General features: G+C 45.9%; 1 protein-coding gene across 6 annotated transcripts in view; it reads right to left on the reverse strand.

Moving 5' to 3' along the window:
• KANSL3 (KAT8 regulatory NSL complex subunit 3) overlaps positions 1 to 16,526 on the reverse strand; it is a 331,289-nt gene that overhangs the window by 114,749 nt on the left and 200,014 nt on the right. For all 6 annotated transcript variants that reach the window (XM_029604292.1, XM_029604291.1, XM_029604289.1 and 3 more), the window contains one exon: positions 640 to 831. In XM_029604292.1, the coding sequence (XP_029460152.1) occupies positions 640 to 831 (192 nt within the window). The remainder of the gene's footprint in view (positions 1 to 639; positions 832 to 16,526) is intronic.

The raw sequence follows: 16,526 nt of genomic DNA on the forward strand, positions 1-16,526 counted from the left end.
CTTATGTGGGCATATCACTAACAATCTGATACCTGCTCATAATATTTAAAAAATATATAGTATGTTGTGGATACTCATTTATGTAGCTGTTCCTCATGGTTTCTAAATAGTAAGGTAAGGAACAATGCTGTGGCTTCTCAGAAAGTTGTTGGTACAAAATAATTTAAGACATGTCAATGTTATGCTTTTTTAAAAAATTGCTGGTTGATGACCCTGATTTTGTACCTTACTATTGTCTTCCCTTAGGGGAGCACCCTATAAATTTTGGTGCATGCCAGGCCTGGATTTAAGATTTTGGTGCAAGAGCAAGAATGGGTTCCCCCCTCAGGAAGCGCCACAGCAGAGCCATTTTGAAGCAGCACTGGCTCACAGGCATACAAGCAGGCATAAGCAGGTTTCTTTTCAATCCAGGTATTTGGCACCTTTGGCAGTTGCCTATATTGCCTATACCTAAGTCCTGGCCTGATGCAGGCTTGTCTCTTGAAAGTTTGTGATATCACCAATCTTCCTTATTTAACTCTTCTCTAATATGTACATCACAGGATACATTAATATTTTAAAAATCATGAGTTCTTCCATTTTTTCCCATCCACCTCCTGAACTGAGAAGAGGGCCAAGTATGCTGGAGCTCAGGCTCACCTTCCTGTGACCCTGTGTGAGACAAGGCATTCCCTGCTATGGCAGATTCTCCATGTGAAACAATGGTAACTTTAATTTTGGCACGTTTGGTTGATTTATTGCTGGGGGTCGGGCTGGGGCTTTGTCGTCGCTTCAATTGTGCTCTGTTGTCCTCTTTCTCTGCTGCTTCCATTTGCTCGGAAGAAACTGGAACTGATGGTAAGAAAAAAGGAAATATTGTAATTTTTTCTCTGTATATACACTCCATATAGATACCAACAAACAGGGACATAGTATAAGAAAATGTACCATGAACAAGGCAGAAATATATCTGTACTTTAGCTCTCAAATATTCTAATGATTTTCTGAAGCCTTATGTGATACCTGAAGAAAAAATGCAACAGTGACAGCCGGGTGGCCATTTCAGTTTCCGACAATGTCAAAATCCCATAATGCAGTAAAAAGGATAATGTATTGCTGAGAGTAGGGGCAGGTATATATTAATAGCAGAACACTGATGGAATTAATATAGTAAGTAATGAAAAAGTTGAAAATGGATGCTTAAAGCTACCTGTTACGAAAGGACAGTCTGCTACATTAAGTAATGATATGTTCTTTTTTTATTATTATTATTCCTTTCTGTACCTCTTCTTCTGTGGATTATTTGCAAATTATGGCATGGATTGCATTCTAATTTCTTTAAAGGGTACAATATATATATATATATATATTTTTTTTTTAATATTTATGCAATTTGTGATTTTATTTTTAGTTTTGTCAGTCTAGTGCTATTCTGACCTAAAGAACACACTGGGATGGCTGTTACAAAACTAGAAATGGATCATCATCAAGTTTGAGTGGCAGCACTATGACCTCAGTAAAGTGAGTCAATTAACAGTAACAGGAGTGCTTTCTGGGATGCACCCAAGAATTTCCAAAAATGTTGAAAACAGAGCAGCAAAATGAATAATAAACAAAGCAACCAAGTACAAGAGATGCATTTTAAATAAAACACAAAGAATATAAAATAAAAACAATCTGATGGTACCTCATCTTTAATATACATTTCAATCAGAACCTTTACTGTCAGCACTATATAAAACATATGCTACTAGAGTACTCTGCCCATGATAAAAAAAACCCACCCTTTTAAAAGAAAGATCTTCATGCAACCAGACTATGACTTTCGGGTCATAAATGCTCAGTCAACTGATTAAAATCACTTTTCTATTCATTTAGTTACTGCCAGAAGAAACAGAATTAGACAATTAAAGGGCATCATTAGATAATGGGTCCTACTGTCTGATGAAGCATCTGTTGTAGAAAGTATATAGCCCAAGACACAAACTTTCTCTATCAGTGACTGTATGTATGTAAGAAGGTGAATTTATGTATGTATGTAAGAAGGTATGTAAGGTATGTAAGAAGGTGAATTTAACAAGTCAAGTGGGCATATCTGGGCTGCGAGTCACCTCTATAGAGCCACCACCTGAAGTACATTAATGACTAAATCACCAGATGTAATGTACAGAGATTTCTTTAGTGGAAGCTTGACATAATGCAAATAGATTACTGATCCTTTCCTGAAAACTACAGCTGCTGTCACATAGGCATGCAGCATGGCTTGGAAACATCCTGCTGAGAAGAGGAGAATATTTTGGATGAAGCAATACAGATTCTGAGCTGAGGAGCTTCTAAGGAACAGCTAGATGTAGCTGCACTCTTTAGTAGTCCCCCACTGATCAGAAAGTCTGGGATATGGCTCAGGACTATGTCCCAAGAATTGTACCAATAAGCAGGATAAAAGTCAAACGTTCCATGGTTATATTTCGTTTTATACTACACAACACTGAATCCTTGAAACGACATGAGATCCAACCAAGTCAAGTAAAATAAAATGTTTTCAATAAACAGGAAAATAGCAGGAGACCTCCTGAGACAAGAGGCAGAAGAAAAGGATAGCTAAAACATACATTCATCAACACTTGGTCAGATTACTTTGAGGGGAGCAAGAAAGATCATCCCAACAGAGGTCAAGCTAGGGTTCCCAAGACTGAGGGAGCTGAACTTTTAACCTCTTCTCAATGGTAAGCAGTATTTTTACTAATGTTTAAATGAAGAAATAAAGAAGAACAAAAAAAGCTTACTGGAATAACAATGTATTTTAAACAGAAATATAAGCAAAAACACAGCAAGTTATTCCAATAAATGTTTATTTTACTTTGATTGCTATGTATCTAATAGAGTGACACTCCAACCATATTACTTTATTTCTTATTATCCCATCAAGCCAGTTCAGACAAGTGGGTTATGTTCCCCTACTAGCAGATGGAGGCAGACAGCAACTAGTTTACCAATGTCACCCCATTCAGGGTCCTGTGCTTACCTCAGTCTGCCAGTATTCTCTGCTTCCAGCAGATGGAAGTTATAGCATACCTCATTCTGCTCTGGAATTAAGACTTGAGCTTGACAAAGAGGAATTCTTGGAGAAAGTGCCTGGCTCCTGGGGCAGCAGTTCTTTGGTTGAGCATAGGCAAAGCAGGGGGCTTCCAGGGGATCAACAGCAAGCCTCTGAACTTATTCCCTCATGCTATTCCTTCCTCCCCTACCCTTCAAGCTTACAGTAGGCAGTGCTTTCGTGTACAGCTTACTTTACGAGGAAAGAATAATGAATGCAGAATAGTCAAGAGAGGTAAGAGAATCAGCTTGGACAGAGGAGCTCCAGACCTTATCAGGCTGCATCAGGACTGCAATCTGAATCGGTCCCTCAGCAGGGTAAGCACCCATTGTGGGGAGAGGCATGTCCAGGTCTGTGGATCACTTAGAATATGGTGGCTCTGCAGGGTCTGTGGCCACCACCATTCTGTAGGAGGAGGCAGTGGCCATTGCTGATCTCTCTGAAAACTCCTCTGCCTCTCCACTTTCACTAAGGTTCATACTGTTATGGTACCAGGCTCTGGGTGTTTGACTCCCTATTCACCTCACTGAAAGATGAACTGTCTAGGAATTGCTCCTGCTAGAATTAGTTTAGGATCTGGAGAACAGTTTACCAAATCAAGCACCTCCATGGGCTTCCCTAAGGTAAAAAGGGTGGGTGGGGGGATGGGGGGCTGGAGACAACCATTTTTGTTCAGATGGAAGAAACCTCCATAATTGCTTCTTTTAACAAGATGATTTTGCCCTCTCTTATTGCTGGTACCCTGGATTCCGTGTTCATGTTAGATGGTCAAGAGAGAGAGGAAAAAAAAAACAGAGGTTCTGATGTTGTCAGGAATAAGACGTCTGTAGACCTGCATGCAAAGCACCAGCCTCCAACCAGCCAGTCCTCTGCTCCAGGCCTACAAGAGTCTGAATGAACTATCCAATCATGGAGATGGTTACTGCAAAATGGGTTCCTCAGGATGCAAGCCTGAAAGTCAGAAACCTGAGAGCTCCACAGGTGGACATGCTGGAGTCTAGTGTCACTAGGAAGACCACTAATCCCTTGAAGGGAAGTACGGTGCACAAGAATTTTTAAGATCAAGAACTTGTTACAGCATATCTATGCTGGGATTCAGTAACTTGAGGTGGCTGGTACAGACGTGGAGAAGGCAGCACACCTTGAAATGGACCTGGCATTCTTGGTAGATGCTTATCACCTGGTCTGGGTGTCAGCAAGGAACATGGCAATGGGAGTAGCTGATCACTTACTCTAGCTGAGAAACTGAATGGCAGGTTCAGCCTCAAAGGATCACCTTGCCAAACTTCCATTTAAGAGCAAGCTTCTTTTTGGAGAGGACTCTGAGAAGGGATTTGGGACTGTTTAAGTCACTCAGACTTCCAGATAGCAAATGTTGCTTACCTGATGTAACAGGTGTTCTCACAGGACAGCAGGATGTTAGTCCTCACAAATGGGTGACATCGAGGATGGAGCCCACCACGGAAAACTTCTGTCAAAGTTTAAACAGAACTTTGACTGGCCCCTACTGGGCATGCCCAGCAAGGCACTGACCCTGCAGCCAGCAGGGGTCTCCCTTCAGTCTGATTTTCAAGCTACAGGCAGTGCCTAGAAAGTAAAAATAAAACGAACCCAACACCGCGGGGAGGCGGGCGGGTTTCGTGAGGACTAACATCCTGCTGTCCTGTGAGAACACCTGTTACATCAGGTAAGCAACATTTGCTTTCTCACAGGACAAGCAGGATGGTTGTCCTCACAAATGGGTGAGTACCGAGCTGAGGATGTCCCGACTTGCACCAAATGTACCCAACGGTGTGCAGCAGGCACAACAACTGAGGAGAAATTTGGGAAAGGGCATCCGCACCCTACCGGGTAGGTGGAAGGGTGTTGGTACATCAGGTTGGAAAAAGGTTACGCAAGACAGATTGGCCGAAGATGGAGTCCTGTCTTCCAGCTTTGTCCAAACAATAGTGGGCTGCAAAGGTATGGAGGGAACTCCAGGTTGCAGCCTTGCAGATGTCAGGAAGCGGCACCGATCGAAGGTGTGCTACTGAAGTCGCCATGGCCCTCACAGAGTGTGCTTTAACACGGTCTTGAAAAGGAATGCCAGCTTGCTCATAGCAAAAAGAAATGCAGTCCGCCAACCAGGAAGAAAGAGCCTGCTTACCCACAGGTTGTCCTAACTTGTTAGGATGGAAAGAGACGAATAATTGAGTGCTCTTCCTGTGAGAAACTGTACGGTCTAGGTAAAAAGCTAGAGCCCGTTTACAGTCTAGGGTATGCAGGGTCTGCTCTCCAGAGTTGGAGTGGGGCCTGGGAAAAAAGATAGGTAGTACGATAGATTGATTGATATGAAACTCCGAAACTACCTTAGGTAAAAATTTAGGGTGAGTGCGGAATACCGCCCGGTCCTGCAGGAGCTTAGTGTAAGGCGGATAGGTAACTAGGGCCTGTAATTCACTAACCCTGCGAGCTGAAGTAATAGCCAAAAGGAATAACACTTTCCAAGTGAGATATTTAAAGTCACAGGAGTGCAGAGGTTCGAAAGGAGGTTTCATAAGACGACCAAGAACCAGGTTAAGGTCCCAGGATGGGGCCGGAGGACGCAAGGGCGGCTTTAGATGGAGTAAGCCCTTAAGAAAGCGTGTTACTAGGGGTTGTACTGAAATAGGATTACCCCCAATACCCTTATGGAAGGCGGCTACCGCACTGACATGCATTCTGATAGAAGAGGTTTTAAGACCTGATTCAGAGAGATGCCATAAATAGTCCAAGAATTTGGAGATTGGACAGGAAAGGGGATCAAGGGACTGAGAAGTGCACCATGATGTGTACCTTTTCCATTTGTATGAGTAAGACTTTCTTGTGGAAGGCTTTCGTGAAGCTATCAGGACCCGAGAAACGGAATCTGAAAGGTTAAATGGTTGAAGGACTAACCTTTCAACATCCATGCCGTCAGGGACAAGGCTTGGAGGTTGGGATGGAGGAGGCATCCGTCGTTTTGAGTGAGCAGATGCGGGTCCTTTCCCAGAGGAATGTGCCTGCGGATGGAGAGATCCTGGAGTATTGGAAACCATACTTGGCGTGGCCAGTAAGGTGCTATCAGGATCATGGTTCCTCCGTCCTGGCGTAGCTTCACGAGAGTCTTTGACACAAGAGGGAGTGGAGGGAATGCATAGAGCAGACCGGTTGTCCACTTGAGGGAGAATGCATCTCTCGGCCGAGAGTGCTGGCTCCGAATGAGAGAGCAGTAATCGTCCACTTTGTGGTTTTGAGGGGACGCAAAGAGGTCTATGCGGGGAGAACCCCACTTGTGAAACAGAGAGGTCGCTACCAGAGGATCGAGTGACCACTCGTGTGGTTGGAAGACACGGCTCAGCTGGTCTGCCAATACATTGTCTACTCCCGGCAGGTAAGTGGCCCTGAGGTACATGGAGTGGGAGAGGGCTTCCGCCCAGATCTGCGCAGCTTCCTGACACAGAAGGAAGGAGCCTGTGCCTCCCTGCTTGTTTATGTACCACATGGCCACTTGGTTGTCCGTCTGGATTAAGATTATCTGATGAAATAGATGATCTTTGAAAGTTCGGAGCGCATAGCGGATTGCTCGAAGTTCCAGGAAATTGATCTGGTGATCGGCTTCCTCTTTGGACCATAACCCTTGGGTTTGAAAGTCGTCCACATGGGCTCCCCAACCGATGTGAGAAGCGTCGGTGGTTAGGATTACTTGCGGATCCGGTGGAAGAAAAGGTAAGCCCTGAAGGAGGTTGACCTGAGTCGTCCACCAGGTTAATGATAGGCGCAGCGCTTGTGTGACTGTGACTATGGAGGACAGAGGCTGAAAAGCTTGAATCCATTGGTGTCGTAGAGTCCATTGTGTTACTCTCATGGCTAGTCGGGTCATGGGAGTGACTTGAACCGAGGATGCCATGTGTCCTAGGAGAATGAGGAACTGGCGAGCCGTGGCAGTGTTCTGAGACTGGAGCTGGCGAGCCAGGGATATTAGGGTGTGGACCCTCTGAAGAGGAAGGTAAGCCTTTGCCTGTAAGGTGTCCAAGTCTGCCCCAATGAAGGATAAGGTTTGAGACGGGACTAAGCAAGATTTCTCGTAATTGACAAGAAACCCTAAGGAAAGGAGTGTTTGAATTGTCAATTTTAGGGAGGATTGAGCTATCTGTTGGGTGGAAGCCCTGATTAGCCAATCGTCCAGGTAGGGGTAGACGTGGACACCTTCCTTCCTTAGGAATGCTGCTACCACTACGAGACATTTGGTAAAGACTCGTGGGGCAGAAGCCAGACCGAAAGGTAGGACACGGTATTGATAATGGTCGTGGCCTACTAGAAACCGCAGATATTTGCGATGGGATTGTGTGATCGCAATGTGGGTATAAGCGTCCTTGAGGTCGAGAGAGCACAGCCAATCCCCTCTTTGTAGCAGAGGGAGCAGCGCGCCTAGGGTTACCATTTTGAACTTCTCTTTTTGAAGGTATTTGTTGAGGGCTCGAAGGTCCAAAATGGGACGTAGTCCCCCTGATTTCTTTGGTATTAGGAAGTATCTGGAATAGAATCCCTTGCCTCGTTGAGAGGGAGGAACGGGTTCTATAGCATTTGATTGCAGAAGAAGAGATACTTCCTGTTGTAATTGAGCCAAATGGGTGGATAGACTCCACGCTTGAAGAGGCAGGGAGTCTGCCGGAAGAGTTATGAAGTTGAGGTGGTAACCCTGTGCGATAATTGTTAGCACCCACTGATCTGAGGTGATCTGCAACCAAGGTTGTAGAAAATGGTACAGTCGACCTCCTACAGGAATGTCTGGAAGAGGGGTTTGGCATGTGTTCCCTACAGGGGAGTCAAAGGCCAGCCGCAGGCCCAGGAGGAGGGGCTACAGTAGGCCTTTGTTTCCTAGGCTGACGCGGCTGAGGCCTAGTAGAGGATCGAGCTGGACGAGGCCTGGCCGATGGAGGGTAGTAACGGCGTGGCCAAAAGAACGACTTCTTAGAGTCCTTCTTAAGTGGTTGTTTGGAGGAAACCTCAGACGGAACAGAAGAAAGTTGTTTTAACGTCTCGTGGTGATCTTTTAATTCAGCTACAATTTGCTGAATTTGTTCTCCAAACAAATTGTCCCCTAAGCAGGGTAAATCCGCTAAACGATCCTGGACCTCTGGGCGAAGGTTGGATGACTTTAACCAAGCCCAACGTCTGGCCGAAATGGCAGTAGCTGAAACCTTTGTGGAGGCATCAAAGATGTCATAAGCCGTTCTGATCTCGTGCTTCCCTGCTTCAAACCCTTTGTTAAGAAGGGCCTGAAGCTGTGGCTGGTATTGGTCAGGTAATGTGTCAGCAAAATCTTGCATCTGTTTAAGGATGGCTCTGTTATATTGCGTCTTGTAGAGTTGATGTGAGGCTATGCGAGAAATCAGCATAGCTCCATGGTACACTTTCCGTCCCACACTGTCCAGGAATTTATTGTCCTTGACCGGCGGAGTGGAGGAGTGTGGCTTTAGACGCTTGGCCTTTCTTTGTGCGGACTCAACCACAACAGAGCGATGATCCAGTTGAGGCTTTTGAAAGCCTGGTGCTGACTGGACGAGGTATGTGGAGTCAGCCTTCTTGTTAACTGGTGATACAGATGAAGGAGATTCCCAGTTTTTCTTTAAGAGATCGAGAAACACCTGGTGAATGGGGATGGAAGCGATGATTTTTGGAGCGTCCAAAAATTGAAGCAGTTCCATCATCTGGTGTCTGTCATCGGTCTCAGATTGCAGCTGGAAAGGTACAATTTCGGACATCTCCTTTACAAAATTATAAAGGAGAGATCCTCTGGAGGAGATCTTTTTCTACTCTCTGTAGGAGAAGGCGGTGATGGTAAATCTGTGTCAGAAGATGTATCATCACCCCAGGTATCATAGGGATCACTTGGGGGTTGAAGCCCCGATGGACCTGGTTGAGGATCCGAAGGCATCGAAGGAAACCTTGGAGGAACCGGTGGTACAATCGGTACTGGGAACGGCATCGAGGGTTTCGGTGCTGCCGATGGAGTCGGTGCCGGTCTTGGAACCGATGGAGCCAAAGGATAAATCGGTGGAGATATACGAGAAGGCACCGATGGGACCACCCCGGAAGGGGGAATCAGGAACGGTGTTTCTCCCGCCGATGAAAATCCAGTCGGAGACGATGGCGCTGTCGGTGCTACTGGAATCATCGATGGAAGGGCATGTACAAGTGCCTCCATACGTTGTAGTAGCGGTGCCAGCGCTTCCACCAAAGGTTCGGTGGTCGGTTCCTTCCTCGGTGGCGGAGGCGGTGCCGGGGTCGATGCCGGTGGCGGTGCCGGAATCGGTGCCGGAGACGGTGCCAATGGAGGTTGGAATCTTTGCATCGCTTTCTCGATGGCCTCCTGGACCAGCCGGTCCAGTTCAGCCCGGAGACCAGGGGTAACAATACCCGGCTCGACGGGAGAGGGAGGCTGAGGCAGAGCCGGAGGGACCACCGTAACCGGTGGGATCACGGCTCCCACACCCCGAGAGGGTGAGGGTTTCCTCGATGCCTGCGAACGAGACGTGGACGGTGCCAAGTCTGATCGAGGCCTCTTAGTCGGTGGTTCGGCCTGTTCAGAGGTCGATGACTGTGGATCCTCGACAGGCCGAGACTTGTGCCGTCGATGGCGATGCTTGTCCTTCCGGTCACCTCGCCCATCCGGGGAGGGGACAGGAGTCGACGGCCGAGAAGTCATCGATGGTGGACGGTCGCCGGAGGGTTGACGATGGTGGTGCAATTTCGACGGTGCCGGCTCCGATGACGTCGATGCTATCGATGGCGTTGGGGTGGGTGCATGGAAGAGGAGCCCCATCTTCTCCATCCTGGCCTTGCGACCCTTAGGTGTCATTAGGGCACATTTGGTGCAAGTCAGGACATCATGCTCACTACCCAAACACAAAACACAAACCCTATGGGGGTCTGTGATTGACATAGTCCGGGTACAATCCGGACATCGACGGAACCCCGTCGCCATGGCTTAAGGCCAAATTTAGTCGCGGGCTCGGTAAGTGCCAACAGGCCTCGAGGGCCAAATTCGACGGTAGTCGAGGAAAAAAGGCAAAAAACTTACCGGTTTCTGCGAAGGTGACAAAAATTTGTCGGAGAACCCTGAGGGGCAAATTTTCTTCGGAAAGAAAAGTACCGAATTCCTGTCAGGAACGTGGTAAGGGAGCTCCTTTCACCGCGTGGCAACTGCTGCGCGGAAAAAAGAAGACTGAAGGGAGACCCCTGCTGGCTGCAGGGTCAGTGCCTTGCTGGGCATGCCCAGTAGGGGCCAGTCAAAGTTCTGTTTAAACTTTGACAGAAGTTTTCCGTGGTGGGCTCCATCCTCGATGTCACCCATTTGTGAGGACAACCATCCTGCTTGTCCTGTGAGAAAATAGAGCTACAAGTCACTTCCAGTCTTCCCCAGCTAAGACCCATTTCAGGAAATTAAAGTGCTATCATCCTTGGAGAGACTTGGCATCACAGCGAAGCCAGCTATAAGGTTGCAGTCCTTATGATTGGATGAGAGCAGCAGAAAAGATGGAATTGTTGATAAGGCCAGTGGTGCCTGAAGTCCCCAATGAAGTTTTGATGGCCTTTTCTCCAAAAGTCCAAATAGGTAATCATCTGCATTGTTTTACCAGAGATGGTTCCAAATCACTTTGGACTGATTGGTTCTGGCTATCATCAGAGATTGTTAACATCTTGGAATTTTCCCATTCTGTTTCAAACACCTTCTTGCATCCCCTATTCACTCTCTCTAGAATGTCTCTCTCAGTTGGGAGCAGTGGTTCTGGTTCCAGATTCAGAATAGGGACAGGGAAGGTATTTAATGTAGTTTGTTATCCCCAAGAAGGAAGGTACCTTCCAGCCCATTTTGGATCTGAGTAGGTCAACAGGGCACAGAGTGTGTCTTGGTGCCAGAAGGAAACTCTGATGTATGTCACGATGGAGGTGACAAAGTGAGAATTTTAACTTTGGTCATCTGGTCATCCTCCCAAAGGGAGGATGACCAGATATTCCTGCATTTGCAGTTGTAGGAGGTAATTCCAGTTCAACGCATTGCTGTTCACCAAAGTGATGGTTGTAGTGGCTCCAGCTTTGCTCCAGGAAGGCATTCTAGTTCATCCTTACCTGAATGACTGGCTGATTCGGGCAAAGACACAGGAAGAAAGTTGGGCTTCCACCACCAAAGTGATACAGCTCTTGCAGAAGCTGGGCTGAGTGGTGAACTTCACAATAAGCAAGATGGAACCTAGTTCTTGGAAATCTGGGCACCCATTTTGACATAACAGAGTAGCTATGATGGCAGAAAGAATCCTGGGGTTTGGAAAGAAAAGGGCTAGATTTTAATTCTCTCAAACTGCAGGTGCCCTCTCTGCTACAGGGTTAATTTGCAAGGGTCATCCCTTATGGCATATGTGGATGTTTTTGTGGTTCCTATGAGAGAGCTGAGTCTTTTGTGGAATCTAAATTTGGTTCTAAGAGTGCTTACTTTGAGACTACCAAGAATGTGTCTCCGAAAGATTTAATCTTGAAGGCGGTATTTCTGAATATATGTTCCCCAGCTTGTCCCTGGGATAAGCAGCATGGAATCTATTTACCTTTTGGGATCCTGCCAGGTACTTGTGGCCTGAATTGGCCACAGCTAGAAATGGGATATTGGGCTTGATAAACCTTTGGCCTGAGCCAGTATGGCAAATCTTATGTTCTGATGAGGAGGATCTCAGAAATTCAGGCTCTCTTACAGGGAGCCCTTTCTCAAATTCTCCAGTGAGGCAGTTATGATCCATGCAATTCTGTCTTTTTTTTTTTTTTTTTTTTGCAATTTCATCTTAACCAGATGGTTTTCCTTCCTTACTTCCTTTAGGAATGATTCCTTGGTGGACAGAAATGAAGATCTTCACCAGTTGGATGTTTATAGAGGACTTCTGCAATATCTGAAGGTGTAATTCTTTCAGGAAATCTGACAATTTGGCCATCCTTTTTTGTGAATTAAAGAAAGGAGATGCTGCTTCTAAAACTCTGATTGCTCAATTGATTAAGAAAACCATCAGCTCCATGTGCATTTTAAAAAGTTTACTACCTCTCAGATGTATTAGGGTGCATTTGAGCAGGGTCCAGGCCTCTCTGGAAGCAGAGTTCCACCCAGCTTATCTGTTCAATATATACAGGAAGTACTTGCATTCATTTACAAAGCATTATCATATGAATGTTCGAGCCACTTTTGGCTCAAGTGTTTTGAATGAAGGCCTAGCAGTATCCCATTGAGTCTGAGGAATGGTTTTGGTACATCTCAATTGTCTGGACTGGTCGGAGGGATGATAAGAAAGGTGAAATGTAATCTTTACCTGCTAATTCCCTTTCCTTGAGTACTGGCAGACAAGTCCAGGATCCTCTCAGATTCCAGGTTGCTTAAGCTGTTCTCATTCCTCATTCTTTTTATTTTGAAGGGGGGCAGGAGGGATTCCCCCAGTACTGCTGAGGATATCTGTATATATAATGTTCTTTGTTATAGTTAGCAGCCCTGTTAGGCTTCTTATTAGTCGATCTCCCAAGGTTGAGTGGATCGCTGCTATGTCGCTCCCTGTGAAGCACTCTGGTAAATGGGGGTGAGAGGAGCAATTGTATTAGGAGCTTATAACAGAGAATTCTAGCACGCTGAGGGTAAGCATGAGATACTATATATGCTGACACTGCAAACTAGTTGCTCTATGCCTCCCATCTGTTGGTATGGGAGCAAAACTCATTTGTCTAGACTGGTCTGGTATGACTCAAGGAAAGGAAATTAGCACGTACGATTATGTGAAGGCAACTCTGCTATACCTCGGTATATAAAAAAAATGCTAAATAAATAAATAAATAAATATTCACCTTCTAATGTTGAAATGCAATAAAGCAAACTCAGAGCATGTATGATGCCTACAAAGCAGACTGCATCACCTCCAAATTCTTTTTTATTTTTGTCAATGTAATAATTATATATATATTATAATCTGTAATAATATGGACATCAGATATCGTAACCACACACCACTTAAAAGACAGTCCCTACAACACAAAGTCTGAAAACCAGTGCTATACGCCTGTAGAAAGAGTAACAAGGTAAATCATTAGTCTCTCAACTAGCATATACGTGCACGAGTCAATGCCAAACTGGCTGAACTCCACAACCCTTTACTGAGTTTGTGATCCATATCCTCCCTCAGCTGCTGTCTGATAAGCTCAGAGAGTGACAAGTCAGCTGTGTATACTACACCAAAAAGTAAGCTGCAAAATTATTGCAAAACTGCTTATACTATTTTCTTTTTTGTAAGGATGTGTAATGTAGTGTTATATTTTGTTAATATAAACTAGCAGAGAAAGCGCAGCTGCTTATCTGTAACAGGTGTTCTCCTAGAGCAGCAGGATGTTAGTCATCCAATGGAGCCCGGCATGGAAAACTTTTGTCAAAGTTTCTAGAAACTTTGGCTAGCAGACTGAGCATGCCCAGCCTGCTACCTTGCGCGCGTCCACGCAAGGTCCCCCTTCAGTCTCGTAACATAGCAAAGTAGACAAGCGAAAAAATAAAACAATAAACCGAAGGTGAACCCAACATCGTGGGGAGGTGGGCGGGGTTCCTGAGGATTAACATTCTGCTGTCCTAGGAGAACACCTGTTACAGGTAAGCAACTGCGCTTTCTCCTAGGACAAGCAGGATGTAGTCCTCACATGTGGGTGAGTACAGAACTCCAGACCACTCCTGTCAACCAGAGAGACCAAAAAACGGCCAATGGGCACAACACAACTGCGGCGCTATGGGAAAACAGGAGGCAGACTGGTCCCACAAGGAGCACAAGTGAAGAGAGCTGAGTTCAAGTCCGGAACAGGTTGGGCAGGAAGGACTGACCAAAGGTACTGTCCTGACAGTTATCCCTGTCAAGGTAGTAGTGAGCTGCGAACGTGTGGAGAGATCTCCAGGTCACAGCCCGGCAGATTTCAGCGACTGGGACCATACGTATATGGTACACCGTCGCCATGGCATGCACAGAGTGAGCCTTCACTCTGCTGGCCAGCTGGAGGCCTGCTTGTGTGTAGCAGAATGCAATGCAATCCGTCAGCCAGTTCGATAGGGTTTGCTTACCCACTGCTGCCCCCACCTGTTGGGTACAAAAGACTCAAAGAGCTGGGTGGACTGTCTGTGGTTCGCTGTTTGGTCCAGGTAAAACGTCAGCACCTGTTTACAGTCCAGAGTATGGCGATCACATTCCCCTGGGTGGGAATATGGCCTCGGAAAGAAGTTGGGTAGAACGACTGACTGATTGATGTGGAAATCAGTCACCACCTTGGGCAAGAATTTAGGCCGTGTATGTAGGTCCACACAGTCGTGGAAGAATTTTGTGTATGGTGCGTACGTAACCAAGGCCTGGAGCTCGCTGACCCTGCGACTGGAAGTGATCGCCACCAGGAATGTAACTTTCCAGGTGAGGAACTTCAGACTGCAGGGGCTCAAAGGAAGGCTGCATCAGTCTTGTCAAGACCACATTGATGACCCAGGACATTGCCGGAGGCCAAAGAGGGGGCTTCAATTGAAGGAGACCCCACATGAAGCGGCCAACTAGGGACTGGACCAAACCAGGACTGCCAGCAATACCTCAGTGGTACGCGCTGACAGCACTGAGGTGTATTTTGACGGAACTGGTCTGTAGCCCAGACTCCGGTGCCACAGGTAGTCCAGTAGCCGGGGGAGAGGGCATGAGAGGGGGTCCAACCCAGAGTTTAATTGTGCGTTGAGTGAAAAAGAACTTTCTCCGATTAGTTTTAAATGTTTTAAATGGTCCTTTAGCTGGTTCTTTAGCTGTGCCATCGCATCCCAGACCTTGTCCCCAAACAGGTTCTTGCCTGTACAGGGGACCATCGGCGAGCCTATCCTGGACCTCTGGCCAGAGGTCCAAGGCCCTGAGCCAAGCCATTCATCTGACACTGATGCCTATGGCGGCTAAGCGGGCTGCAGTTTCAAAAATATCGTAGGTGGAGCACACCTCGTGATTCCCTGCTTCCAGGCCCAGCGAGGCAATGGCTACAAGTGCTTCCTGCTGCTGCTGGAGAAGGCCTTCTGCAAAGTCCTGACTCACTTCCAGAGATTGCAGTTATATTGAGTCATGTAGAGTTGGAAAGCTGCATTGCGGGCAACCAACATGGCGCCTTGGAAGATCTTTCTCCCTATGGCGTCAAGTTCCCTATGCTCTAGAGACGCGTCGGACACGCTCTGCTCTGGGCTGAAATTTTCCTCATTTTGTGCCTGTTTGAATAACATGCCGCATTCAAAAAGAAAGCATAAACTGCGAGATATACCTTGTATGTCATCTCCAGTAAGCCTAACTCAACTGAGAATTCAGAGCTTTTTCGCCACTGGTCCCGGTATTTCTCCAGGAGTTGGAGGAACTGTGAACGTTGCTGGGGAGCTAAATGCAGCGTCACTTTCCTCGTCCATTTCTCTTAGCCCTGGATCGCTGACAACACCCTCCCCCCCTACAGCGGTAACATCTGCGAGGAGCAACGGATAAAAGATTCTGCAGGAGTGGAAACCCCGCGTGGGCCAAACGCCGAAGAAATTGAATACGACTAAGAATCCTGAAGTAAGTGAAAATGTGAACTTTAAGAGTTTCTCCTATAGAAAGAAGTTTGTTAGATAATAAGTTTGATCAACAAGAATTGGTAATGGCGTTGGCTCCTAGGGGGAAGGGAGGAACTTGCCAGTGAACACAGAGGTGTGGGGAAAACTAGCGGAGAAGATATAGTTGCGGAGAAGATATAGACTTTGCAAAAACCATCTGTAATAACTTTGGACAGGGTTTGGTCAGCTATAATATCGCTAGAAAGATCGATATCTTTATTAACATCAGCTACAACTGAGGCAAATAGAAGTTCACAAGTTTTGGAACAACAAGCTGGAGTACATGTTACAAAAATAGAAGATTTAGAACAAAAAGTGGTTCAAATTCAAAAAGTGCAAGGAAGTCTGATATAGGGGGAAAGGGATCGAATTAAGAAATTGGAAAAGACAGAAAATGAAGATATATGAACTTGAGAATTATGAATTTTCCTCAAATTCAGTATACTCCAGTTCAAGAGATATCTACAGGAAATCTTAAAAGTTCCATCTGAGGCAATGCCACCTTTAGCTAAGATTTACTTTGTATCCTTTGATAAAAAAAAAAGATCAGTCTACTGTTAATATTTCAGCAATATCGGAGGCTTCGGGTGAAGAGTCTACTGAAAGACAAGGAACTGTGCTTGTTAAGTTTATATTTCCTTCTGACAGAGATCTAGTCCTCAAGCTGTTTTTGAGAAATAGACAAGTTCAGTATTATGGACAAAAAATCTGGATCTTTCCAGATATTGTAAAAGCAACTCAACAAAGAAGAAAAGAATTTCTAGCTTTAAAACATCAAGCTGAGCAAATTGGAGC

This window comes from Rhinatrema bivittatum, chromosome 5 (assembly GCF_901001135.1).
Source record: "Rhinatrema bivittatum chromosome 5, aRhiBiv1.1, whole genome shotgun sequence".
Lineage (NCBI taxonomy): Eukaryota > Metazoa > Chordata > Amphibia > Gymnophiona > Rhinatrematidae > Rhinatrema > Rhinatrema bivittatum.